The sequence below is a fragment of the Pipistrellus kuhlii genome, unplaced genomic scaffold, assembly GCF_014108245.1.
Source record: "Pipistrellus kuhlii isolate mPipKuh1 unplaced genomic scaffold, mPipKuh1.p scaffold_m20_p_32, whole genome shotgun sequence".
Classification (NCBI taxonomy): domain Eukaryota; kingdom Metazoa; phylum Chordata; class Mammalia; order Chiroptera; family Vespertilionidae; genus Pipistrellus; species Pipistrellus kuhlii.
In genome coordinates, this window is record NW_023425532.1 from 1040200 (window position 1) to 1066213 (window position 26014).

The window sequence follows — 26014 nt, forward strand, 5'->3', positions numbered from 1 at the left end:
ATCTGTACTTCAATAAAAGATGTTTGCTTTGCCGAAACCGGTTTGGCTCAGTGGATAGAGCGTCAACCTGCGGACTGAAGGGTCCCGGGTTCGATTCTGATCAAGGGCACATACATTGGTTGCGGGCACATCCCCGGGGGGCGGGGGTGCAGGAGGCAGCTGATTGATGTTTCTCTCTCATCGATGTTTCTCGCTTTCTATCCCTCTCCCTTCCTCTCTGTAAAAAATTAATATATATATATATATATATATATATATATAAAGATGTTTGCTTTGAAAAAAAACTGTCTTCATTGCTCAGTAGTGCCATGTATGTCATAAAGCATGGGTACATATATGTAGTACTCAGGTTTGGAACTTTATTCTGTTTTTAATTACTGCAGCTTTATAACAAGCCTTGATATATAATATGGCAAATCCTCCTCCGATCTTGTACTTGTTCAAAGGATTTTGGCTTTTCCAGGTCCTTTGTAACCAATATACATTTTAGAGCCATCTTGTCAAATTCCATGGAAAAACTTCTGAGATTTTGTTTGGGATTGCATTAAATCTCTAGATCATTTTGAAAAGAATTGACATCTTCCCAGTTTTTACTATTTCAATTCATTAATTTAATATATACTGGTATGTCCATTTATTTTGGTCCCCTTTAATCACTTGATAATATTTGATAATTTTTTTTTTGCATGGGGATCTCACACATACATTATTTTAGTTCTATTCCTATGCACTTCAAATTTCAGATACTGCCGGAAAATATCATTTTATTTTAATTTCTGACTGATGCTGGTATATATTTTGTAAAAATATGTTTTTAGCCCAGCTAGCGTGGCTCAGTGGTTGAGCATCAACCTATAAACCTGCAGGTCCAGGTTCAATTCTTGGTCAGGGCACATGCCTGGGTTACGGGCTCCATCCTCCTTGTGGGGCCTGCAGGAGGCAGCCGATCAATGATTCTCCCTCATAACTGATGTTTCTATCTCTCTCTCCCTCTCCCTCCTTCTCTGAAATCAATAAAAAATGTTTTTTAATATTTTTTTAAATCAGTGTCTTTTCTGTTACCAGGCTCTGGCCCACAAATGTCCCATCTTTGACCCTGCTCACCTTCCATCCAATCCAACCCTGCTATGGCCCCGCCCAGTGACCTTAATCTCTCCAAAGCTGGGGGAAGAGAGGGGGGCTGTTTGCAGATGGCTCTTCAACCTTGAAAGGAGGATGTCGGCATCTGAAGGCGGGAAAGGTGAGAGCAGCCTTCCACCCCTGCAGACCCTTTGAGCAACCCTGGCTCTGCTCTACCCCTGGCCCCTCTCACTCACCCACTGCCCACCAGGACCCCACCCCTGGGGAACCTCCAGGTGACCAGGATCATCCTGTTCCCATCCCAGCCAACCCCAAACACAGCCTTACCTCCAACTAAACCATGAAGCTCAGCGTGACCCAGACGCTGCTCTCTACGGCCTCCCTTCCCCATCCACAGCCATAGTTACCAGCTGAAACCCAACCCCAATCCTGGCTTTGACCCCTATCTAGTGCCCACCCATCTTCAACTCCACAGCCAGCCCCAGGGTTAATCCTAACACAAACCATACCAACCAGAGGGCAAATCCCGATTCGAGTCCAAACCCCAACACAGATACAGACCTTACCACGAGCTCTAAAGTCACCTAACCTTAACCCCAGCCCCTGGATGTCAATACTGTTAGCAAGTGGCTCTCTGGCTTTCCAGAAAGAGCACAGATCCATTTTTAAGGGGGAAAATAGAAATAGAGAACACACACAATGGTGGTATAGTAAGTAAGTTGTGAGAGCTTGCTGCCAGAGTCGACCTGGATTTGACTCCCAATTCAACCACTTCATCAAATCACTTAAACCCTCTTTTTGCATCAATTTCCTCACCTGCAAAATGGGAATAATATTGTGTGCCAGGCAATCTTCTAAATGTTGGACTAATTTAATCCTCACAACAACCCTATAATACAGGTTCTCTTATTATCATCCCATTATACAGAAATTGAGTCTCAGAGGGGTTATGTAAGTTGCTCAAGGCTGCATGTAGCTATCAAGTGGTAAAGTCAGGATTGAAACTCAGCTTCTTTCCTCCAAAGCTAGGGCTCTTAACCAGGTCAATCTACTGCCTCTCAGAGGCTTAAGCAAGGCCATGGGGATTGGGAATGACCTTAGCTGAAAACCCCAATGCAAACCTCAGATCCCATCCTTAACTTCAGCTCCAACCTTGACCCTAACTCTAATCCCAGGTCACTCAAATACCCAGTCCTAACCCTAAATCAGAACTCAAGCACACTCCACTCCCACCTGTATTTAAATCCAACCCAAAACCCACCACTTGAATTTATCCTAAATCTGCCTCCAGCTATAAACTTAATGGTATCCCATGCCAATTTAAACTATCCCAAGTCTAACACCAAACCCTACTTCACTTGGAAACGTAACCTCACCTTCACTCCTCTATAAACTCCCCCTCTACCCCCAATCAATTCCAAAAACCAACTCTTACCACCCCAATCTCAGGTACCTCTAGCTTTTCCTACTTTTACATGTTCTTCTTTCCTTCCCTCAGACTTGATTGCCCTTAATAACCTGTCCCTCCTGACTTGATTTCTCCACCCAGACATCAACCCAGAGCCCAGTCCAGCCAATGGGGCAGGCCCTGGTCCTGAGTGGGGGCTGTGCCCTGGACCCCCAGAGTCAGGAGGTGAAATCAGTGGGCCATCAGGCCTGGGAACCCCTAAGCGAAGGACTCAGCACAGTAAGCACAAGACGGTGGCAGTGGCCAGCGTTCAGCGGTCACCCCGGGCGCTCTTCTGCCTCACCCTGGCCAACCCTCTGCGGCAGTCCTGCATCAGCATCGTGGAATGGAAGCATCCTGGAAAGCCAGGGGCAGGCTTCAGGGGGTGAGGTCATGAGAGTACTAAGAGTGAGGGATTTGGGTCAGGATTAGCATGGATCAAGGGTCAAGTACTGGTTTCTGGGGGAATTTGAGAAAAGTGAAGGTCATTCACCAGGGAGTCAAGAGTCAAGGACTAAACCACAGCAAGAGTTTAAGATGGCCATCCAGGGGAGTCAGAGTCAAGGCCTTGGTCAGGGTAGGGGCTGGGAATGTGGGGGCTAGTCACCTTGGGGTCAAGGGTGAGCATTGGGTGGGGAGGACCCCAAGGGAATGTTGGGGTTCTAAGGCTGCTTTGCCTGGGTCCTTGACTGTGTCCACCTGAGGCCCTTCGACATCCTCATCCTGCTGACCATCTTTGCCAACTGCGTGGCCCTGGGGGTCTACATTCCCTTCCCAGAAGACGACTCCAACACTGCTAACCACAACCTAGTGAGTTTTGCTTCACCATGCCCGCCCTGTCAGATACAGCCCCAGTAGAACGACACCTCAAGTCTTCCAGCCAGGCCTTCTCTTCTCTGATCCAGATGACTCACCTCTGCCCGGCCCGGCCCTCTGTCCCAGCTGTGCCCTTTCCCCCTACCTCTACCCCCATCAACCCCAAACCCAATTAACTCCGGGATCTCTGGCTCCATCCTCAGGAGCAGGTGGAGTACGTGTTTCTGGTGATATTCACTGTGGAGACGGTGCTCAAGATCGTGGCCTATGGGCTGGTGCTCCATCCCAGCGCCTACATCCGCAATGGCTGGAACCTTCTCGATTTCATCATAGTCGTGGTTGGGTGCGCGTCTGCGGGGCACACCCCGCCCCCCCCCCCCCCCCCCAGTTCAACTTTCCATCCCAAGCCCGCTGAATCCAAGGCTCAGGGAAGCAACTACTTGCAATTGCTCCCATTGGGCAGCCAGAATCAGGAATATGTTAAGCCTATGTGAATTGCTGATTACAGAGACTTATGCTTTTCTCAGGAGAGGAGAGGGATGGGAAGGGGTGCCAAAGCCTGACACCTGCCCTCGCCTCGTACTCACCCCTCAGGTTGTTCAGCGTGCTGCTGGAGCAGGGCCCGGGGCGGCCTGGAGATGCTCCGCACACTGGAGGGAAGCCGGGGGGCTTCGACGTGAAGGCGCTGCGGGCATTTCGGGTGTTGAGGCCACTGAGGCTGGTTTCTGGGGTCCCGAGTGAGTGTAACGCCTGCTGGGGTTGAAGGTAGGGAAGGGGTGCGGCAGGAGGACTTAACGGGCCCCGCCCCTACTTCACCCAGCCCTGGCTCCCCGCAGGCCTGCACATAGTGCTCAATTCCATCATGAAGGCGCTGGTGCCGCTGCTGCACATCGCTCTGCTCGTGCTCTTCGTCATCATTATTTACGCCATCATTGGACTCGAGCTGTTCCTCGGACGCATGCACAAAACGTGCTACTTCCTGGGATCTGGTCAGCCAGCCAGCCCCTCCAGGGACAGATGCGTCCCTCCGCTGCCTCCTAGGCCAGACCCTGTTCTCAAGGAAACCCGAATTCACCAGACTCCGCCCCCAGACTCAGGCTCCCCAAAGACAAGCCCTCCCCACAATCACTCACTGGCTAATAGCTCTGCCCTATCACAAGACTCCACCCTCTAGCCACTTAAGACTCCATCAAAGGCAACTAGTCCCAGATATTCAGGCCCTTCACCCGGGCCCCCACCCTCTTTTTAAGAAACCCTCCAAAATTCACAAGCCTCTGCCCCCAGATTGATACCTCACTTTTATTTATAAAATTCTACCCCAAGATTTACAGTCCCACTCCCCACATCCCTGGGCTTCGGACTCAGCTTCCCAGTGGTTCAGAATCCTGACCTGGCAGAGTCAGGGTCTAAGGGTTGTCCTTGATTTAGAAAATTCTTGGACCCTTAGTTGACCTTCCTAGGTGGGAGGAGCTACAGGGTGGCAGAGAGTGCGGGTGGGTGTGGTTCAGAGCCCAGACCCCTGTCTTCCAGCAGAGATGGAAGCAGAGGAAGACCCGTCGCCCTGCGCATCTTCAGGCTCCGGAGGCTCTGGGCGTGCGTGCACGCTGAACCAGACCGAGTGCCGCGGGCGCTGGGCAGGGCCCAACGGAGGCATCACTAACTTCGACAACTTCTTCTTCGCCATGCTGACGGTCTTCCAGTGTGTCACCATGGAAGGATGGACCGATGTGCTCTACTGGGTGAGGTGGAAGGAGGGCACACAGTTAGAGGCTGTACCTGCCTTTTCTCTGTGAGCTCTGAGGCAGGAATGTCTGCATGCCCTGAGGGAGGCATGTCCTCTCTCTCCCCAGATGCAGGATGCCATGGGGTATGAGCTGCCCTGGCTGTATTTTGTGAGTCTCGTCATCTTTGGGTCCTTCTTCGTCCTCAACCTTGTACTTGGCGTCCTGAGCGGGTGAGGAGCCTCGACACCCCCCCTCCTCCTGCCCTTCAGACTCTGTCTCTTTTTTCTTCCTGGAAAACTCCTAGGCAACCTTCAAAACCCATCTGAAATACCCCACCATCCATTCAGTCAATATTGAGCATCTACTGGGTGCAAAGCACCATTTTAGGAATGGAACAAGAGACAAAAACCCCTGCCTTCCCAGATATTACATTTGGGAGTTAGGGGGAAGACAGACTATAGCAACGTATACAATAAGTAACATATACATAGTGTTTTATATGGAATATGTCCTATGAAAAGGAAAGAAGAATAAAAATAGGAATAGGAAGGCATCTGGCCAATTTGGTAGAACAGGGAAAAACACTTGCATATCAATTTTGATCAACTCTACAGTACATTTTGGATTTATGTCACATTTGCAAAAATTGCAGTTGAAGGTACATTAATTGGTCTTATGCCTTTTTTAATGTATTATTGTGGATAATGAAGATGTTTGCATGGCCAAAAAAAATAGGAATGGGGCTATCTTGCAGTTATAAATAGGGACAGTGAGGACAGGCCTCCTTGAGAAGGTATTACTGAGTAAAAATGTGAAAGAGATGAGGGAATGAGTCATGTGGCTCTCTGAGGAAAGTGTCTCAAGCAGAGGGAACATTCTGTGCAAAGGCTCCAAAGCACGGATGTGCTTGGCATATTCAAAGAACAGCAAGGGTGTCAGGGTGGCTGGAATGGGGAAGGCAAGGGGGCCAGGGTGGTTCCTCCACCTCACTCTCTATCCTCCACCCTCAGGGAGTTCTCCAAGGAGAGGGAGAAGGCAAAAGCACGGGGGGACTTCCAGAAGCTGCGGGAGAAGCAGCAGTTGGAGGAGGACCTGCGGGGCTACCTGGACTGGATCATGCAGGCAGAGGAGCTGGACATGGAAGACCCCTCAGCTGATGGCAACCTTGGTTCTGTGGCTGAAGAGGGCAGGGCTGGCCACCGTAGGCAACCCCAATGTGGCCCATTCCCTGCTCCATGTGGGGTGCCCTCCTGAGACCCAGATCTCGCCTGCAACAACTCTAGGCCCAGCCCTCATATGTGACCTAGGATACAGAACCTAGATTCAGATTCAGACCCACCTCCCAACTGTACCCAGAACAGATTCCAAATAACCCACTTCCCACACACACAGCCCTTCCCCTGCCTCAGGCCATGGTCCTCAACTGTCCTCCCTACCTCTGCAGGACCACAACTGGCAGAGCTGACCAGTAGGAGGCATGGACATCTGCGCTGGTTCAGTCACTCCACCCGCTCCACACACTCCACCAGCAGCCATGGTGGGTGTCCGTCCTGGTTGGGGAGGGGCAGGATGGGTAGATGGAGCAGAAAGCCAAGGATGGAAACTTGAGATCTTCATGTGCTGACCTCTGTTCCCACCCGGCCCACAGCCAGCCTGCCAGCCAGTGACACTGGTTCCATGGCAGAGACTCCAGGCGATGAGGAAGAGGAGGATGGGGCTCTGGCCAGTTGTACACGCTGCCTGTGAGGGCCCCAACCCTTTGACCCCTGACCCAGCCCAGAACTCAGTTCAAACCCTGACCCCAGTGCTTACTTTAGTTTCCAACCTTGACCTCAGCCCCTGACTTCTGATCCTAGCCACTGACTGCCTCTCAGCCCTTTATGACACTCACCTCCCATCAACCTCTTTTACAGAAACAAGATCATGAAAACCAGGGTCTGGTAAGTTGAGGAAGTTATGTGACTCCTGGACCCCATGTCTCTGTGATCCTCACCTGAGTCCCACAGGGCAGGCTGAGGTAGGTGATCTCAGCCAATGGGTGATCTCCTTTCTGCCCAGCCGCAGCCTCCGTCGAGCCAACCAGCGTCTCCGGGCATGCTGCCGGCAAGCTGTGAAGTCCAATGCCTGCTACTGGGCTGTGCTGCTGCTTGTCTTCCTCAACACGCTCACCATTGCTTCAGAGCACCACGGGCAGCCCATGTGGCTCACTCAGACCCAGGGTGCGCCTCCCAGCCTGCCAGCCCTCTCCCCCAGCCTCCAATTCCCTTCATCCCAGGAGCTCCAATTCAGGATCCCTCGGGTGTCTCAGACCCCCAAACACTGCCTTCCCCACAAGTAAATGCAGAAATCTTAGCCTGTCCCATCCCACTTGTAGCCTACACTTCCGTAGCTCTTTTATTATTATTGTCTAAAGTAGGGGTGTCGAACTCAATCAGAGAAGGGGCCAAAATCTAAAATCCAGCCTAAATCGCGGGCCGAATGGTTTACTGAACAGTCATAAACTGTCATTGTGATGGAAACGCAGCGGAGTGCAGTGATGACAGCGCGGTGCGGGCCACATTGCAAGGCCTGGCGGGACGGATTTGGCCCGAGGGCCTTGTGTTTGACACATGTGGTCTAAAGTCTTACATAGGTCTTCTTTTATCCCAGTTGACATCCCCCCATCCCCGCGACATTCCCACCTCAAGCAAGCAACCACTGGCCCAGCATCTGTGTCCATTGGTTATGCTAATATCCATGCATACAAGTCCTTTGGTTGCTCTCTAACCCCCCTCCCGCCCCCTACCATTCGTCTCTGGACCTATTTTTGTTCATCATCTTTATTATTATTATTATTATTATTATTATTATTATTATTGATTTCAGAGAGGAAGAGAGAGATAGAAACATCAATGATAAGAGAGAGAATCATTGATCAGCTTCCTGGTGCACACCCCTACTGGGGATTGAGCCTGTAACCCAGGCATGTGCCCTTGGCCGGAATTGAACCCGGGACCCTTCAGTCTTCAGGCCAACGCTCTAACCACTGAGCGAGCAACTGACTAAGGCAGAGTCCAGGCTCTTACCACACTGGACAAGTTAACCCCTCTGTGCTTCAATTTTCTCATCTATAAAATGAGATGGTTATAATACTCACTTTATGGGGTGGGTAGGAGGATTAAATTTAAGTGGAAAGTGCTTAGCACATTGCCTAACACTTTATAAATCATAGTTATTACAAGAATTCATTTTCATCTCAACCCCAACCTTAATACTGAGTACTCTTCTAACCCCAAACTTCAAACCAACCCCAGTCCTAATTAAAACCCAGACTCTAACTCTACCCTTGAATTGGAGCTTTTCTGGACTCATAGAAGCTGATTGATGCCCCACCCCAACTCTGCCCTTTACCCCAACTCTAAGCCCCTCATCCACTCTGACCTATAAATTCACCCCAATTCCTAACCCTAATCCCACCCCCAGCCTGTGCCTGGCCTGATACCAGCTATCCCAGATCATCCCATGGCCCTTCCTCCTCTCATGTCACCATGGAAACTAGCCAGCCCTCCCCCTTTCCCCACAGAGTATGCCAACAAAGTGTTGCTCTGTCTGTTCACGGCGGAGATGCTTCTCAAGCTGTATGGTCTGGGCCCCTCAGCCTATGTTTCGTCCTTCTTCAACCGCTTTGACTGCTTCGTGGTCTGTGGGGGCATCCTGGAGACCACACTGGTGGAAGTGGGTGCCATGCAGTCCCTGGGCATCTCAGTGCTCCGATGCGTGCGCCTCCTCAGGATCTTTAAAGTCACCAGGTATGTGTTCGGAGAGGGGGGAGAGGGGATTGAAGCCATAAACACAGCCCCAACAGCCCACACCCCAGTCCCAATGATAATATATATATATATATATATATATATATATATATATATATATATATATATATATATATATATATTTCACCATCTAATTTGCAAATATCCATTGAGTGCCTGCTGTGTACCAGGCACCATTCCAGGCCTTAGGGAAATACCAGGAATCAAAGCAGACACCAGTTCCTGCCTTCGTGGAGATTCAAGTTCTGTGGGAAGGGTGTCTATTCCATTTCCATCTTCTTCCTCAACCTCAACCCTGCCTCTGAACTCAACTCCATACTCATGCCCAACCCAAACCCCATCCCAACCCTCAACTACAACACCATCTCTAGCCCAACTCCCAACCACTCATCATTCACAAGCCCATTTACAACCCCAACACCCAATCCAACCCCATCTCCAACCTCATTCCTAATTCACAGCCTCATTCTCATCACTAACCACAATCCCCCCATTCCTAGCTCCTAACCATCAGTTAATCTCCAACCACAGCCCTGTTCCCAGCCCCAATCTTATCCCCAACTCAGTCATCTACAACTCCAAACACTCCCCAATCCTAACCCCAACATTGACCCCAGCTGCAATTTCAAACTTCAACCCCAGTCCTGGTCCCAACCTGAAACCCAATTCTAGCTCCATCAATTTCCATTTACCCTCCATCCTAACCTCATCTCCCATTATTCCCCTAACGCTTAACCCAAATTTCAGTCTTCCTCTCACTTCTTATCTTTGCCTCACCCCAGCTCCAAAATCACTTCTGACCCTGATACCAAAGGCCATTTTAACTCAGTCCACCCCAATGAACCTCAAGCTGGAATTCCTGACTCACCACTGGACATGTCAACCCTGCCCCCTCCATCTCTGCTGCAGGCACTGGGCATCTCTAAGCAATTTGGTGGCATCCCTGCTCAATTCAATGAAATCCATTGCATCCTTGCTGCTTCTCCTCTTCCTCTTTATCATCATCTTCTCCCTACTTGGCATGCAGCTATTTGGGGGCAAGTTCAACTTTGACCAGACACACACCAAGCGAAGCACCTTCGACACCTTTCCCCAGGCCCTCCTCACTGTCTTTCAGGTGGGGCCTGGAGATGATGGGATGGGGGTGGGTCAGGGGCACCCTAGGGTGCAGGGAGGGTCCCAAGAGCTTCATGGTGAATTCCCGCCCCACCCCCCAGATCTTGACAGGTGAAGACTGGAACGTGGTCATGTATGATGGTATCATGGCTTACGGTGGCCCCTTCTTCCCAGGGATGCTGGTGTGCGTCTATTTCATCATTCTCTTCATCTGCGGCAACTGTATCCTCAAAACCTTGGTGGGGGTGCTGAATGGTGGAAGGTGGGGTGGATAGAGGAGTCTGGGTGGTCCACAAGCAGGCTGCTTCTTCATCCTTTGTAGCCTGAGCTCACCCCAGACATCCTGTTGAATGTGTTTCTTGCCATTGCTGTGGACAACCTAGCCAGTGGAGATGCAGGCACTACCAAGAACAAGGGCAGGTGATGTCTGGCTCCAGCCCTAACATAGTCTCCCCCTGGATCCCTGCCTGGGAATCCACACACACACCCCACACCCCACAAATGCCTCAGTCACCCTGGCAATCCCCAGCCCCCCATCCAACCTGCCAGTTCTCGTTCATTCAACATGCATGTATTGAGCACCTACTTTGCGCCAGGTCCTGTTCTAGATACTGAGGAAATATCAGGGGTCAAGGTAGACAGAATCCTCTCCTTCAAAGAGCTGACATTTGAGTTGGGGGAGCAAGAAAAATACATAAAAATGAATATATAATATACTTTAAATATATGTGAATATGTAACAAAGAAAAAGAGTGAAATAAAAGAACAGAGAAAAATAAAGATTGCTATTTTGGTTAGGTAGTCAAGGAAGGTCTCTATATGGAGGTGACAGTTGAACAGAGAACTGAAAAAACTGAGGGAGTGAGCCATTCAAATATTCGGGGGAAGAATGATCAAGGCAAGGGGACAGCAAATCAAAGGTCCTGATGTGATGATAGTCTTAGCACATTCAAAAAAATACCAGGGAGACCAGTGAACAAAGGAGAGAGTGGTAGGAGGTGATCTCAAATGGGGGAAATAGCAAGGCCAGATTTAGGGTGTTTGGGGCCACAGTGAAGACTTTGGTTTTTGCTCTGAGTGGGAACCATGGGAGGGGTGTGAGCAGAGGAGCGATGTGCCAGACTTAGGATTTAACAGGATCCTTCTGGCTACTGTGAGAAGAACAGACTGCGGGGATGAGGGCGGAAGTAGGCAAGTTCTGTGGGGTCTAAGAAAGGTCTGTTCTGACTGCAATGTTCCCCCCTCATCCTCACCCATCTGCTGCAATCCTTAGCAATCACACACACCCCCATTTTCTCACACAGGGAGAAGAGCACTGAAGGGAAACACCCACAGGAAAATGGAGCGTTAGTGAGTTAGAAACCTGGGCACTGTCTACACCTCATACTACCATCAATGCCTATCTATGTGTTTGAGTTTTTAACCCCCAACCTCTGCCTATTCAATCCTTCATTACTGCATCCCTTCCATGCCTCCCTATGTCCATCTCCTGATGTCTCCCCTACCACTGATGACCCCTATCTTACTGTCCCCAGGTGCCTGGTGGGGAGAATGAGAAAGAGGAGGGTGCAAAGAATGAAGGAGCAGGCAAGTGACCAGGAACAGGTGGAAGATGTGTGGAGCCCTAGGGACAGCACCCAGGCAGAGTTCTTGACCCCTGAGACCCTCCCGTTTAGGGAGCAGCCTTTCCCAAGACCATCTTGAAAATAATGGTCATGGTTTTTGGCCATCAACATTGGGACATTGAGATTAAAGAAGATTAACAAGTGTTTTGTTTTACTGAGGAACTTCTCAGAGCCTTTATTTTATAACTAGAGGCCTGGTGCACAAAATTCATGCATGGATGCAGTCTCTAGGCCTGGCCAGAGATTAAAGCATGAGTGTCTGCCTGAAAGTGCAGGTCCTAGCTGACCTCTGGGCCCCGGACAGCACCTGGGCCCCCAGGGCCCCACATGCCCCCCTCTGCCTGAGTCATCCGGCCTTGCCCAGCTCCCTCAGTGCCTGGGAGCTAGGCAGCGGCCCCACCCCCTGCCACCGCTCCTGGTTGCCATCTATAGGGTGATCAGCAGGGTGATAAGGCTCCACTCACACCCACCTTGTCCTAGCACCGCCCACTCAGCTACTCCACCATCCCACTGAGGTATCACTTTTATAGGGGCCCAGCAGTGCCTCCACTGCCACCTGCTGCCAGCGCCACATCACTGGCACCCACCATGCTCTGAGCTGCCCCCTGGTGGTCATCACATGTCATAGTGAGCAGTCAAGGTCCCGGTTCAGGGGACAATTTGCATATTAGGCTTTTATTATATAGGATAGCATGTATATGACTGCAAGGATGGCAATGTTCACTCAACACACATTTACTGAGCTCTTACTGTGTCCCAGACACTGTTCTAAGTGTTGAGGACACAACCGTAAATAAAACAAACTAAAATTCCTTCTCTGAGGAGCTGACATTCTAGCAAAGAAATTAGAAGAATTTACCATGTGTCAAGCACTGTTCTAGCTGCTTTACATGCATTTTCTCAATTTCCTCTCTTCTGATCTTGTGGTGCCAGGCATGGAGGAAGAGGAGGAGGAAGAGGAAGAAGAAGAGGAGGAAGAAGAGGGTGCAGGACGTGTGGAACTCCTACAGGAAGTTGTTCCCAAGGAGAAAGTGGTGCCCATCCCTGAGGGCAGTGCCTTCTTCTTCCTCAGCCAAACCAACCCGTGAGTGCTGGGGTGGAGAGCAATAGTGGGGCAGGAGGGGCTGGGGCAGGCAGAGGGCCAGGGGACAGCCAAGGCTCAATGGGGCAGTGTACACAGCCTGATACAACAGGCCTGAGCTGCATCCTTTGGGCTCTCCCAATCAACTCTGGTTTCTGACCACAGCCCATTCCCCATCCCCAGAATGAGGAAGGCTTGCCATACCCTCATCCATCATCATGTCTTCACCAATCTTATTCTGGTATTCATCATCCTCAGCAGTGTGTCCTTGGCTGCTGAAGACCCCATCCGAGTCCACTCCTTCCGCAACCACGTAAGCCTTTGGGGGGGGGACTCCCAGGAATGTCCTACTGGGCACTATCCAGGCCATTGTGCAGACAGGGAGAAGACCCCTATATGGACAGAAAGAGAAGGGCAAGAATGGCGGCCTTACTGTGTATGCATCACACTGTGAAAGTTCCAGGGAGGAGATCAGTATACAGCTGAAGAAGAAACTGTGCTCAAAGAGGTTGAACAGGCCCAGGGCACCCATGTAGCTGGGTAGAGGTAGAGAAGCACAAATTTGAACCCTAGTCTTTCTGATGGCCAAGCCTTTTGCCTTGTAGAGAAGTTCTTAATGATCATAAGAAAGAGAGGGAAGGGAGGAGGGAGGGATAGCAATGTTTACACAGAGAGGTACAAGTGCATGTGTGTGTGTGTGTGTGTGTGTGCGTGCACACACAACACACACACACACACACACACACACACCTAGGATATCCCACAGCCATGACTCAGTCACTTTCCTCTTTCTCATCCCCCAGATTCTGGGGTACTTTGATTATGCCTTCACCTCCATTTTCACCGTGGAGATTCTACTAAAGGTAACTAATGGGTCCCCAATCACATCCCCAATTGCCCCAACCCACTCCCACCCACCCCCATAACCCACCTCTCCTGTTTCCATACCCATTTACCCCTTCTATTCCCAAATATGGGGTCTAACCTGATTACCTCTATCCCCAACTCCAGATGACGGTGTTTGGGGCCTTCCTGCACAAAGGCTCCTTCTGCCGTAGTTGGTTCAATTTGTTGGATCTGCTGGTGGTCAGTGTGTCCCTGATCTCTTTTGGCATCCAGTAAGTGACCCTTCACCTACCCCATTCCTCCAGAGCTGAGGCAAGGCCTGAGCCAGGGCCTGAGGACTGCCCCCTCCCCAGCTCCAGCGCAATCTCGGTAGTAAAGATTCTGCGAGTACTCCGAGTACTTCGGCCCCTTAGAGCCATCAACCGGGCCAAAGGACTCAAGGTAACTCCACCCCACCCAAGTCCACAGGATCCAGGCCTTGCCCCAGGGGCCAAAATCACTTATCAGATTGACCATATGCATGATGCATGACCACATGTAACAGACCATTGGCCACGTGGCCAGACTCATATTCCTTAACCAATGACCACATTTTTCTGATCTGAGTCCCTGGCATGTGACCACATAACCTGTCTGGTAAACACTTATTCCTGGTTGGTGCCCACACATCCCTGGCCCATATCACTGCCCCTTAATCACATGTTCCTGACCACATATCCTTGACTCAAAATAACATGTCCCTGACCCAAGTCTCTGAGCTCCATCCATGCCCAGAATCCCTGCCCCATGGTTGCTGTGGCCTGCCCTGTCCATTGGTCATATTTGTGGGTACCTGCAGCACGTGGTGCAGTGTGTGTTCGTGGCCATCCGGACCATCGGGAACATCATGATCGTAACCACACTTCTGCAATTCATGTTTGCCTGCATTGGTGTGCAGCTCTTCAAGGTGGGAAGAAACACCAGAGGGAGGCCCAGGCATGAGTCAAGGTGGGGTTGAAGGGTTCACCTGCTTGGCAAATATCCGCCCTACAGGGGAAATTCTACAGCTGCACTGATGAGGCCAAACACACCCCCAAAGAATGCAAGTAAGTAGCCAAGACTCTGCCCTCACTGGGCCCAGGACCCTTCCCAAAAGCTACAGAGGCCCCTTGAGCTCACCTAGGCCCCTGAAACCCTTAGAGTTTCCTCCAAAAAATTTCAGAGATTATCAAGACTCCCAGAACTCCCCAAGCCTCCAAGATACACCACCAGAATTGTCCCAAGAACTGCAAAGGCCCTCAGATCTCACCAAACTCTAAGAGGCTCCTCAGTACCTTCCCAAACCCCTCTCCACCTCCCAGAATTACCTATATTTTATTCTGGACCTCCCAGCCATCCCCAAACACCATGACACCCAAGCACCACTCAATCCTCAACTTCCATCCTGTATAGAGGGTAGAGGTTAGAAGCATGGACTTTGAAATAAAAAAAAATTCCTGGTTCAAATCATCCCATGAGACTTTTCTTAACCTTGTAATTTCTTACATTGCTTAACCTTGCTGAATCCCATTTTCTTTACCTGAAGAATGAGGATTTTTAAAAATGTGACCATCACTGATTTTTTGTGAGTAAATGAGTTATTACATGGAGAGTGTACTACAATGTAAAGTCACTAGATATAAAGCCTAGTACCATGCCTGGCATAAACTTAGTGCTGAACAGGTTGACTATTATTTGTATTACCTTTTTCTGGATGGTGATGATAATGATGATAATGGTGATGAGAGCTAACATACAAAGATTGGCAAAAGTAGGTTTACAGTTGTAATACAAATAATACTACAAGAATGAACTCTGTATCTCATGCATTCACAACTCTAAACCTACTTTTGCTCTACCCTGTATGTGGTGCCAACTATGTGCCATACACTATTCTCATTATTGACTTAATTATACGTGTAACAAGAAAGTAAATACATTGTTCTTACTTTTATTTCATGGAGAGGGAAAACTGAAGCACAGAGAGGTTAAATGTCCAAGGTGACCCAGCCAGTAAATGGAGGGGCAGGATTTGAACCCATGCTATCCAGTTCCACCATGATGCTCTGCTGCCTCCATGCTGGAAACCTCAGTCCCCTTTACACAGCTTTCCACCCCTCCTCACCCACTCAGACTGTCTACAACATCTACAGGGGCTCCTTCCTGGTCTATCCTGATGGAGATGTGTCACGGCCCCTGGTCCGGGAGCGGCTCTGGGTCAACAGCGATTTCAACTTTGACAATGTCCTTTCAGCCATGATGGCTCTGTTCACTGTCTCCACCTTTGAAGGCTGGCCTGCGTGAGGAGAAGGGCCCCAGGGATGAGCAAGGGACAGGGAAGGAGTATCTAGGGTACTGGCTTGGAATCTGCTGAAGGATGGGTGGGAGAGTATCTTGAAGTGTGATCAAGGTCTCTCAAGACTGGATAGGGTTTTCTGGGGACTGGTGGGCATATCAGAAGACTGGATGGGGGGTCTCCCAGTAGCTTGCTGGGGTGTTTTGGGGACCCGGGTGGGTGGGATCTCCAGGAATTGGATAGAGATCTCTGAGGGGTTAGGTAGAAGTCTAGAGAGGACTGGGTAGGATTTAGGGGGGACCAGGTAGATGCCTGGGGAAATTGGTTGAGGGTCTAAGAGGAGATGGAATGGGGGATTCAAGGGTTTCCAGAGAGTTGTGCAAGTCTTCAGGATAGTAGTTGGAGATCACTAGGGAGGTGGAGAAGGGAATTCAAGTTGATGGTATTTAGCAATATTTGGGGGTTGGTGGGAGAGTTCTGGGCAACTGCATAGGGATTACGGTGGATGGAGAAGGGGATTTGGGGTGTCTGTGGGAGCTTAAAGGATTTGGGAGTCTTTGAGGGCCTAGTGGAGGTCTCTTAGAGTATTTATGGAGGTCCTAGGAGATTAGGTCAAGGGATCTAGGGGTCTTTGGAGGTACCAAGCAGGAGATTTTGAGGTGTTAATGATAACTGGTCTGGAGGAAGTTCTGAGGGGACTGGTATATCCCCTCACCTGCCTCCACCGGCTCCACAGGCTGCTATATAAGGCCATCGATGCACATGCAGAGGACCAGGGACCCATCTATAATTACCATGTGGAGATTTCAGTGTTCTTTATTGTCTACATCATCATCATCGCATTCTTCATGATGAACATCTTTGTGGGCTTCGTCATCATCACCTTCCGTGCCCAAGGCGAGCAGGAATACCAAAACTGTGAACTGGACAAGAACCAGGTGACCTCTGACCCCTGATACATAACCATCAACCCCCCAAATACACCTCTTTGCCTTGGGACCTCACTGCTCACTCATGCCCTGCACCCATATGCAGCGCCAGTGTGTGGAGTACGCCCTCAAGGCCCAGCCACTCCGCCGCTACATCCCCAAGAACCCGCATCAGTATCGTGTGTGGGCCACTGTGAACTCTGCTGCCTTTGAGTACCTCATGTTTCTGCTCATCCTGCTCAACACGGTTGCTCTAGCCATGCAGGTCTGAGCTCCTCACCCTGACCCCTGCCAGATACCCTATCCTGTCTACACAATACCTTGAGAACTATTAGGCATGCTTTAGGCTGCAAGTAACAAAACCCTCAACTGACAGAGACTTGTTATAAAAATATTTGCTACATATCCATAATGGAGGTAGATAACATGAGGGGTTAGGCCAACTCATTGTGCTATACCACATCCTCAGACTCCCCTCACTCCTAGCCAGAAAACATTTGACTAGGGGTGGGGGGTTCTCTGCTTCAGGTGCTATCCTCACACCTGATTTTCTCCGCCAGCACTATGAGCAGACTGCTCCCTTCAACTATGCCATGGACATCCTCAACATGGTCTTCACTGGCCTCTTTACTATTGAGATGGTGCTCAAAATCATCGCCTTCAAACCTAAGGTATGCCCCACCTGCAGTGGGTGAATTCCTTGGGGTGGAGCTCATTGCAGTGCTCTCAGGAGGTCAGCAACCAGGGAGTCATGAGACTAGGGAATGAGAGGGATCCAGATGCAGGGCCATCATGTAGTCTAAGCTGGGCTCTGTCTCCCCAGTTTCCCCACCATACTGGCCCCCTACCCTAGCTTCCTAAATATGAGAAGACAGGGTTCTGCTTTCCTCCTGCCTCCAGCATTACTTTGCCGATGCCTGGAACACATTTGATGCTCTTATTGTGGTGGGCAGCATAGTGGACATTGCTGTCACTGAAGTCAATGTGAGTACTGGCCTGTCCACTAACCCACTCTCCCCCTGCTAATCTTTCCTCACCTCAACCCCAGGGCTTTCTTTCAAATGGGTAGAGGAGATGACATACTCCCATCCACCCCATTCATGGAGACTCAGTGCTCCTCATTCTAGTTCTATCCCTTCTGAGTCCCTGTTAGATTCAGCCAAAATCCCCCTCCACCATCTCCCTCATGTCATTTGCAGCCCATATTCTGGACCCACCATCACCTAACATGACTTTGTTATTTCTATTATTTCCTTCATTGTTTCTACATCCACCTCCATTGGCTCCATCATTTCTTCTGATTTCTTCAATGACTCCATCATCTCCAATGCTGGGTCTTTCACATCTCTGTCATTACCGTTGACTGCATGGTTGGCTTCATAATCTCCTCCATTCGGTATTATATGTTACTGTTACATCTATTGACAATGCTGCTGCTTCCATACCTCCATCATTGGCTTGGCTTCTCCAATGGGTCTCCCCATGGGTTCTCTCATATCCATCATCTCCATAAAACAACTGGCTCCAACATTTCCTCCATTGGCTCCAAAATCTCTCCTTCATAATGTCCTGTACCCTCTCCTCTCCTTCACCCCCATTACCAACTTTTCCCACAACCATCTTGATCCACTAACATATTGTAATATAACCTTCCCCATTGGACCTTGCATAATGACTGTACCATCCATTATCCCCTATAACTGTTCAATCATTTATCCCCTTGTTCACTTGGACCTGTGATCACATAATCTCCTTTATCTCCTCTGTATTGACCATATCTCCCTCCAGAATGGTGGCCATCTTGGCGAGGTAGCTCCCCTCATCAACAGGGACTCTGCTTTTCCCCCCACCCACCCTCTCTTCCTTTTTACCTTAAGAGACCTTATAAAATGCTCCCTGACCATCCTGGGACCTGACTTCTTACAGACTTAGGGGCTGGGAGGGCCCAAGCTTGAAGCAGGGAGGTGGCTGGGGAAAATGTGGACTGAGCATACCCACCACACTCCCAACCCCAGAGCTCTGAGGACAGTTCCCGCATTTCCATCACCTTCTTTCGCCTCTTCCGAGTCATGCGATTGGTCAAGCTTCTCAGTAAGGGTGAAGGGATCCGCACACTGCTCTGGACATTCATCAAGTCCTTCCAGGTAACCCCCCATCCCTTTGACCACCCCTTACCCCAGCCTTACCCCTCAGCCTGCTATTTTACCACCCTCAGAACTATATCTCCTAATGTGCCACACCCTCCTGCAACTTCCCATTTTCAGTTTTCTCTCTTTTCTAGGGTCTCAATTCCCAGCATGTCTTGGCTTCACTGACTTTAGTCTATTGAATTTAATACTGTGTCCACATTTGGAATACACTGGTAGTCATCACATGGGCACTTGGGGGATGGACCACATCTCTCATCAGGTCCAGGCTTGAGGGAGCAGTGCATTCTAGGGATTATAGTTCTCTGCCTGGACCTGAGTATCTATCTTCCTCTCCACCCCATAGGCCTTGCCCTATGTTGCTCTTCTCATCGCAATGATATTCTTCATTTATGCAGTCATTGGAATGCAGGTGAGTGGGGACCATCCCTCAGGCACTTCTCTGCTGAGGGAGGTTGATTAGGAAGAGCCTGAAATTGGGATTGGTGGGTGGAAAGACAGACACACTGGATGACCCTGAGACAGTCCACATGTCAGTGAAATGGAATCAGCAATGCCTGCTTGTCAGGGTTGTAAGGACCCTTTGGGTATTAGGAGTTGTGAAAAGGGTGGCAGCCTAGGGGGCATGGGTTCACCCCTCTGACACAGCCTCTGTGTGCCCACAGATGTTCGGCAAGGTGGCCCTTCAGGATGGCACACAGATCAACCGAAACAACAACTTTCAGACTTTTCCGCAGGCTGTACTGCTTCTGTTCAGGTGACATTTACTCCTCCCTCTGCCACCTCAGTCCCCAGCATGCCCTTTTGGGTCCCAGACTGCCTGAGCTGTGGAAATAACAGGGCAGCATAGAGTTCCATGTTGCCTGGGACCTTTTCTGGCTGTGACCTGAGTATTTGAGAATACTCTAGCCTCACCCATCCTTTTACTGGCTGTAAGATGTATCCCTTTCTTTGGCCTCAGTGTCCTATCTGTAAAATGTGAATATGACCATCATAAACATGGCATGTCAGCTTTTTAAATTTAGAAATGCTATTTGTGCCAAATGTAGCCCCTGGCAGGAGGTGGGTCATACCCTAACCTTTCCAGTTCCCATAATACCATTTGCCATGACTTCAGAGCCTTCCCTCTAGGATGACACCCCCATGTGATCCCCAGGTGTGCCACTGGTGAGGCATGGCAGGAGATAATGCTTGCCACCCTTCCCGGGAATCGATGTGACCCTGAGTCTGATTTCGGCCCTGGCGAGGAGTTTACCTGTGGTAGCAATTTTGCCATCGCCTATTTTATTAGCTTCTTCATGCTCTGTGCCTTCCTGGTGAGGACCTTTTCCCCATACCCAACACCACTGCCATAGGGGCTGGCCCTGAAGGGTCTGGGGATGTCAAATGAGGTGGGGAGCCCAGATCTTCAGAGTAGGTGAAAGGGCTGGCCTGGTTCAGGGATTTCTAACCCAATGACCATATAATCTTACCTCAGCCCCCCACCAACCCCCTATACTTCCTACTCTGCCCTTCACCTAACCCCCCGCTCATTGGCCCACAGATTATAAATCTCTTTGTGGCTGTGATCATGGACAACTTTGATTACTTAACCAGAGATTGGTCCATCCTGGGTCCCCATCACCTGGATGAATTCAAGAGGATCTGGTCTGAATATGATCCTGGAGCCAAGTATGCCCTCTAACCTCTAACTCCACACCTGGCATCCCAGGGGACAGTGCACTGCCCCACACTCTCCTAGCCCCAGAACCTCTAACCTACTCCTCCCATTACCCGGTCAGTAGATGCCCCAGGGTCCCTCGACACTGTCTCCTGACCCCCCCTCCTACATTCCCCCACAATGATTGCCCTTCAATTCTGCCCTGGCAGACCCTGGGGTGTTGTTGGGGAGATGTAGTAATGAGCTGGTGGGTCCTTGAGAAAGGATTAGAGGGGTATCTCCAATCCAGTGCTGCCTCCCACCCACTCCCACCTGCCCAAGGGGCCGCATCAAGCACCTGGATGTGGTTGCCCTGCTGAGACGCATCCAGCCACCACTGGGATTTGGGAAGCTGTGCCCACACCGAGTGGCCTGCAAGGTCTGTGCACCTGCCCACCCCCGCCTTGCCTCTGAGAGAGCTGTCCACCACCTGGCAAGGGTGGGCGGAAACTTTGCCTTGGGTGAGGAGGGGGTGTTTGGTTGCACCTTCAAAGGTTTCTGTCCCTGGACATCCAGGCCTGCATCGCAGGCATTTGCCCAAAGTGGGTTTTGTGTCCCTGGTGTGCACAGAGACTTGTGGCGATGAACATGCCCCTCAACTCAGATGGGACAGTGACATTCAACGCCACGCTCTTTGCCCTGGTTCGGACATCCCTGAAGATCAAGACAGAAGGTGTGTGGGGGGATGGGAGACAGGAGTGGAAGGATCCCTGGGGAGGTTGCAGGGAGCAAACTGAGTGCTGGGTCCCACTCCTAGTTCTGAACCTCAAAATAGGTGACTGTTTTCTCCCAAGCCCATTTCCCCACCTGTCCAATAGGGGCGGTGGTGCATGACTTCAGTAGAAGCTTGCGAAGCCCCTCCAACAGTGAGGTAGTGGCTGTGAAAGACTCTTCCTATTGGCTCATGCCCGTCCCCATCCCCCATCCTCTCCTGGAGCAGGGAACCTGGAGCAAGCCAATCAGGAGCTTCGGATTGTTATAAAAAAGATCTGGAAGCGGATGAAGCAGAAGCTGCTGGATGAAGTCATCCCCCCTGCTGACGGTGAGCTATCCTCACCCCAATTCTTGATCCAGCCTCTGAATGTCAGATGATTGCTCACCAGCGCTGGCTGGGGGGAGGGGGAAATTATGCTGTGGGCAGGGTTGGAGGAACAGAGGACCCCTATGTGACCTTGCCTCCTCTCCCTTGCCTCCAGAGGAAGAGGTCACCGTGGGCAAATTCTATGCCACATTTCTGATCCAGGACTATTTCCGCAAATTCCGGCGAAGGAAAGAAAAGGGGCTACTTGGGACTGAGCCCCCGCCAAGCACCTTCTATGTCCTTCAGGTCTTCAGAATGGAGCCTGAGTGGGTGGGGGTATGTGGGAGCACTGTGTCAGAGGTTAACTGCTCTCTCTTGATTTCATGGAGCCCATGCCACAGATTTGGAAACTGAGGTCCTAGGGCCCACAGAGGGTCAGAGGTGGTTGAGGGGACTCGTTCCTCCACCCCACACTCCTACATGGGAAGAAGGCTTAATGAAAGGGGAATTTAGACTCTGAGCTATCCCACTTCCCCATTTTTCCACCCTCACAGGCTGGTCTGCGGAGCCTACAGGACTTGGTTCCTGAGATCCGACAGGCCCTCACCTGTGACATAGATGAAGAGGAAGAGGAAGAGGGACAGGGTAGAGAGGAGGAGGAAGATGAAACATACCAAGTGAGGACAACAAGTTTCCACTCCCCCAGGATTGTAAAGTACCCCTCAATCCCCTGAGTAACTCCCACACTGCCTCTAAGGAGAAGCCCGCACCCACCCACCCACCCTGGCAATAGACAAGTGTTTATTTGGTAACCACCATCCACTGTTGGAGGCCAAGACCCAGATACAGTCAGTCTCTGGGGTGCTCACTAGAGATACTCCATATGACCAAGTGACTTAGATATAACATATAACATGCATGCAACACTGTCTTGTGACTCCCACAGGCTCCAATGGGCTCCCAGCCTCCATCCCGTAAGAGCTCCCTGATTTCTGTGTCTCTGCCGACTGGGGACAAACTGCCAGATTCACTCTCCCTTGGGCCCAGCGATGATGATATGGGGCCTCCCAACTCCAGACAGTCCAGTGTGCCCCAGGCTGGATCCCATGCTCACAGGTATGATGGTCAAGAGTCTGGGGGGAAGATTGGGAGGGAAGGCAGTGACTAGCCACTGTATGGAGATAACTCAGGGGGCACAGGAGTAAGGCCTTCTAATGGAAATTTGGGGAAGATGAGAGGGTTTCAAGGGCTCAGGTGGGAATAAAGGATAATAAGATTCATGTGAGAAAGGCAATGCAAAGGTTTAATGCAGCTGAAACCGGTTTGGCTCAGTGGATAGAGCATCAGCCTGCGGACTGGAAGGTCCCAGGTTCAATCTGGTCAAGGGCATGTACCTTGGTTGCGGGCACATCCCCAGTAGGGGGTGTGCAAGAGGCAGCTGGTCAGTGATTCTCTCTCATCGATGTTTCTAACTTTCTATCTCTCTCTTCCTCTCTGTAAAAAAATCAATTATATATATATATATATATATATATATATATATATATATATATATATAATTTTTTTAAATATTTAATGCAAAAAGCACATGATGTGGGACTAAATGGGTTTAAGTTCAAATCCTGTAGCTGCCATTTGCTAAGTGACCTTGGGCTACTCACTTAGTTTTCACGGTCCTCAATTTCCTCACCTGTGAAAGGGAGATAATAGCACCTTACTTCATAAAGATAGTGGAAGGATGAAATAAGGTCACTCCTAGCTTTTACACCCCAGCACCCTCCCAATTCTTTTATTTATTTATTTATTTATTTATTTATTTATTTATTTATTTATTTTACAGAGAGGAAGAGAGAGGAATAGAGAGTTAGAAACATTGATGAGAGAGAATCATAGATCAGCTGCCTTTTGCACACCCCCTACTGGGGATGTGCCCGCAACCAAGGTACATGCCCTTGACCGGAATCGAACCCGGGACCTTTCAGTCTGCAGGCCGACGCTCTACCACTGAGCCAAACCGGTTTCGGCAACCACCCCCCCCCCCAATTCTTATTTGAAGTTGTCTCTTTAACAGGCCAACTTTGATTTGATTTTATTTTTTGAAATGTTGGGTCTTTCCAATGAGAAAAATGTGTCTTAAAAGAAAACCTATATTCACTTTTAAATAACAGCTTAATTTTATGTTATGTTAATTTTATTTTCTCCCAATTAAAAAAAAAATTAGAAGCCCAGTGTTTCTGTAAGTGAGAGGGAACCAGGGGCCCAGGACCACATACGGGTATTTGGGGATCTGATCTGCCTAACTTGCCTCACTTTCCCCAGGAGAGGTTCTGGGGCTCTGATCTTCACCATTCTGGAAGAAGGAAGTTTTCAGCCCAAGGGAACTGAAGGGCAGGAGAAACAGTATGAGGAAGAGGAAGTCCCGGGCCAGTATTCTGGCCACAACAAGTAGGATGAGCCCATGTTTGGGGGGAAGGAATGATAGCACCCCATCACCCATGCCCAGGCCTGAGCTCACCCCTGGTCCTCCCTTCTTCCCATTCAGGGGCTTCTACTCAGATGAGCAGGCCAGGACTCCCTCGTGTCCCATCCTTTTGCCACCTCACAGACCCCAGAGATACGTGGATGGCCACTACGCACCTCGCCGCCGTCTGCTGCCCCCAACACCGGCAGGTGAGAGTGTGAGTGGGTCATAGGGACCCCATGGGCCAGCAGGGCAGAAGGGTGGGGAAGCACTGACAGATCCCCCTACCCCCCCACCACCTACCGTCCTCACCCCCAGGTCGGAAGCCCTCCTTCACTATCCAGTGTCTGCGGCGACAGGGAAGTTGTGAGGATTTACCCATCCCAGGCACCTATCATCGTGGGCGAAACTCAGGGCCCAGCAGGGCACAGGTGAGGTGAGGTGGGGGCAGCCTAGGTTAACATTTGTTAATGTGTTTTTATTTATTTTAGAGAGAGAGGAAGAGAGAGAGAGAGAGAGAGAGAGAGAGAGAGAGAGAGAGAGAGAGAGAGAAACATCGATGAGGAACATTGATCAGCTGTCTCCTCCATACCCCCTACTGGGGATTGAGCCTGCAACCTGGGTGCCCTGACCTCCTGGTTCATGTGTCAACACTCAACCACTGAGCCACACAAGCTGGGCAGCCTGGGTTGAATTTCTCAGACACACTACATGTCAAGAGCTTCTGAAGAACAAGCCACATACTGTATGAACTCACACATTCTCACTGTACCTATAAGGTGGGTACTGTTATTAGTCCCAGTTTACAGATGAGGAAACTGAGGCCCAGAGAGGCTTACCCAAGATCACACAGCTAGTAAGTGTCAGAGCTGAGCCTTAAACTCAGGTCTTCTGTGCTTTTAAATGAGCTCACGGGTAATTTACACACATTCAGTGTGACCACAGTTGAGCTTAGGGGTAAGAGGTAGGCACAGAAATGAGTCCTATACCCTCATACTCCACCCATCCATCACTGTCCCTCTTATGTTTATTCTGGTCCAGGGTTCCTGGGCAACCCCTCCTCAGAGGGGTCGGCTCCTGTATGCCCCACTGTTCTTGGTGGAGGAGGGTGCAGCAGGGGAGAGATACCTCAGCAAATCCGGCGGTCCACTTTGCACCTTCGCCTGTCTGCAAGTGCCTGGAACCCACTCAGTCCCCAGTCACGGCAAGAGGGGCAGTGCTGACAGCCTGGTGGAGGCTGTGAGTTCAGAAGGGGCATGGGCAAGAGGGATGGGGGAGAACAAGAGGAGGAAGGAGCTTGGGAAGAAGAGGAAAAGGGTCCCGGGTCTCTGTGCTTGCATGTAGCTCCCCCTTTGCTTTGCGACGTCTACTCAGCATGATGTGTGTCCCACTGTCCCCCGCTGACTTCCCTGCATATCCTCAAGGATGCATCGCTTATCCACACCGCCCTCTCTGTGCATGCTGCTTCAACTCCATGCTGTGCCTTCTGTCAACTCTGATCCTATCTGTGGCCCCAGGTGCTCATCTCTGAGGGCCTGGACCTCTTTGCCCGAGACCCGCGCTTTGTGGCCCTGGCCAAGCAGGAGATCGCAGATGCGTGTCGCCTGACACTGGACGAGATGGACAGTGCTGCCAGTGACCTGCTGGCACAGAGAACCAGCTCACTGTATAGTGACGAGGAGTCCATCCTCTCCCGCTTCGATGAAGAGGACCTGGGAGATGAGATGGCCTGTGTCCATGCCCTCTAAATTCCCACCCCTATCCCACTGCTCAATAAACCTCCTGCCCTCCCTTCTGCAGGGGGAGACAGGCATGGACCACACACTTGGAGTTTGATGTCTCTGCACTTGAAGACTAGGGCTGCCTAGAAGCCCCTATCCATCCATCCACCCATCCATC

The 26014-nt window shown here is 50.3% G+C and overlaps 1 protein-coding gene and 1 long non-coding RNA gene across 2 annotated transcripts; one reads left to right on the top strand and one right to left on the bottom strand.

The window, feature by feature from the left end:
- Positions 1-1197: 1197 nt before the first annotated feature.
- Positions 1198-25937, top strand: CACNA1F (calcium voltage-gated channel subunit alpha1 F). Its single transcript, XM_045570371.1, is given in 48 exon segments — positions 1198-1240; positions 2630-2879; positions 3232-3337; positions 3547-3686; positions 3938-4080; positions 4180-4332; positions 4877-5082; positions 5194-5297; positions 6078-6268; positions 6512-6604; positions 6716-6809; positions 6981-7007; positions 7126-7286; positions 8630-8855; positions 9786-9993; positions 10094-10214; positions 10331-10412; positions 11297-11342; positions 11528-11597; positions 12563-12701; positions 12882-13011; positions 13502-13561; positions 13710-13816; positions 13898-13985; positions 14383-14490; positions 14577-14629; positions 15716-15862; positions 16595-16796; positions 16894-17052; positions 17348-17458; positions 17688-17771; positions 18576-18596; positions 18803-18931; positions 19281-19346; positions 19600-19691; positions 20091-20250; positions 20478-20605; positions 20916-21012; positions 21204-21306; positions 21574-21675; positions 21830-21960; positions 22209-22331; positions 22601-22770; positions 23974-24099; positions 24197-24324; positions 24434-24546; positions 25157-25354; positions 25633-25937. Coding segments are annotated over 48 exon segments (5952 nt in total). The 5' UTR covers positions 1198-1215; the 3' UTR covers positions 25864-25937.
- LOC118731825 lies at positions 9995-16743 on the bottom strand. Its single transcript, XR_006739525.1, has 2 exons — positions 16653-16743; positions 9995-10653 (listed from the first exon to the last, which is right to left on the bottom strand). It is a non-coding gene; the product is annotated as an uncharacterized LOC118731825 (long non-coding RNA).
- Positions 25938-26014: the final 77 nt, after the last annotated feature.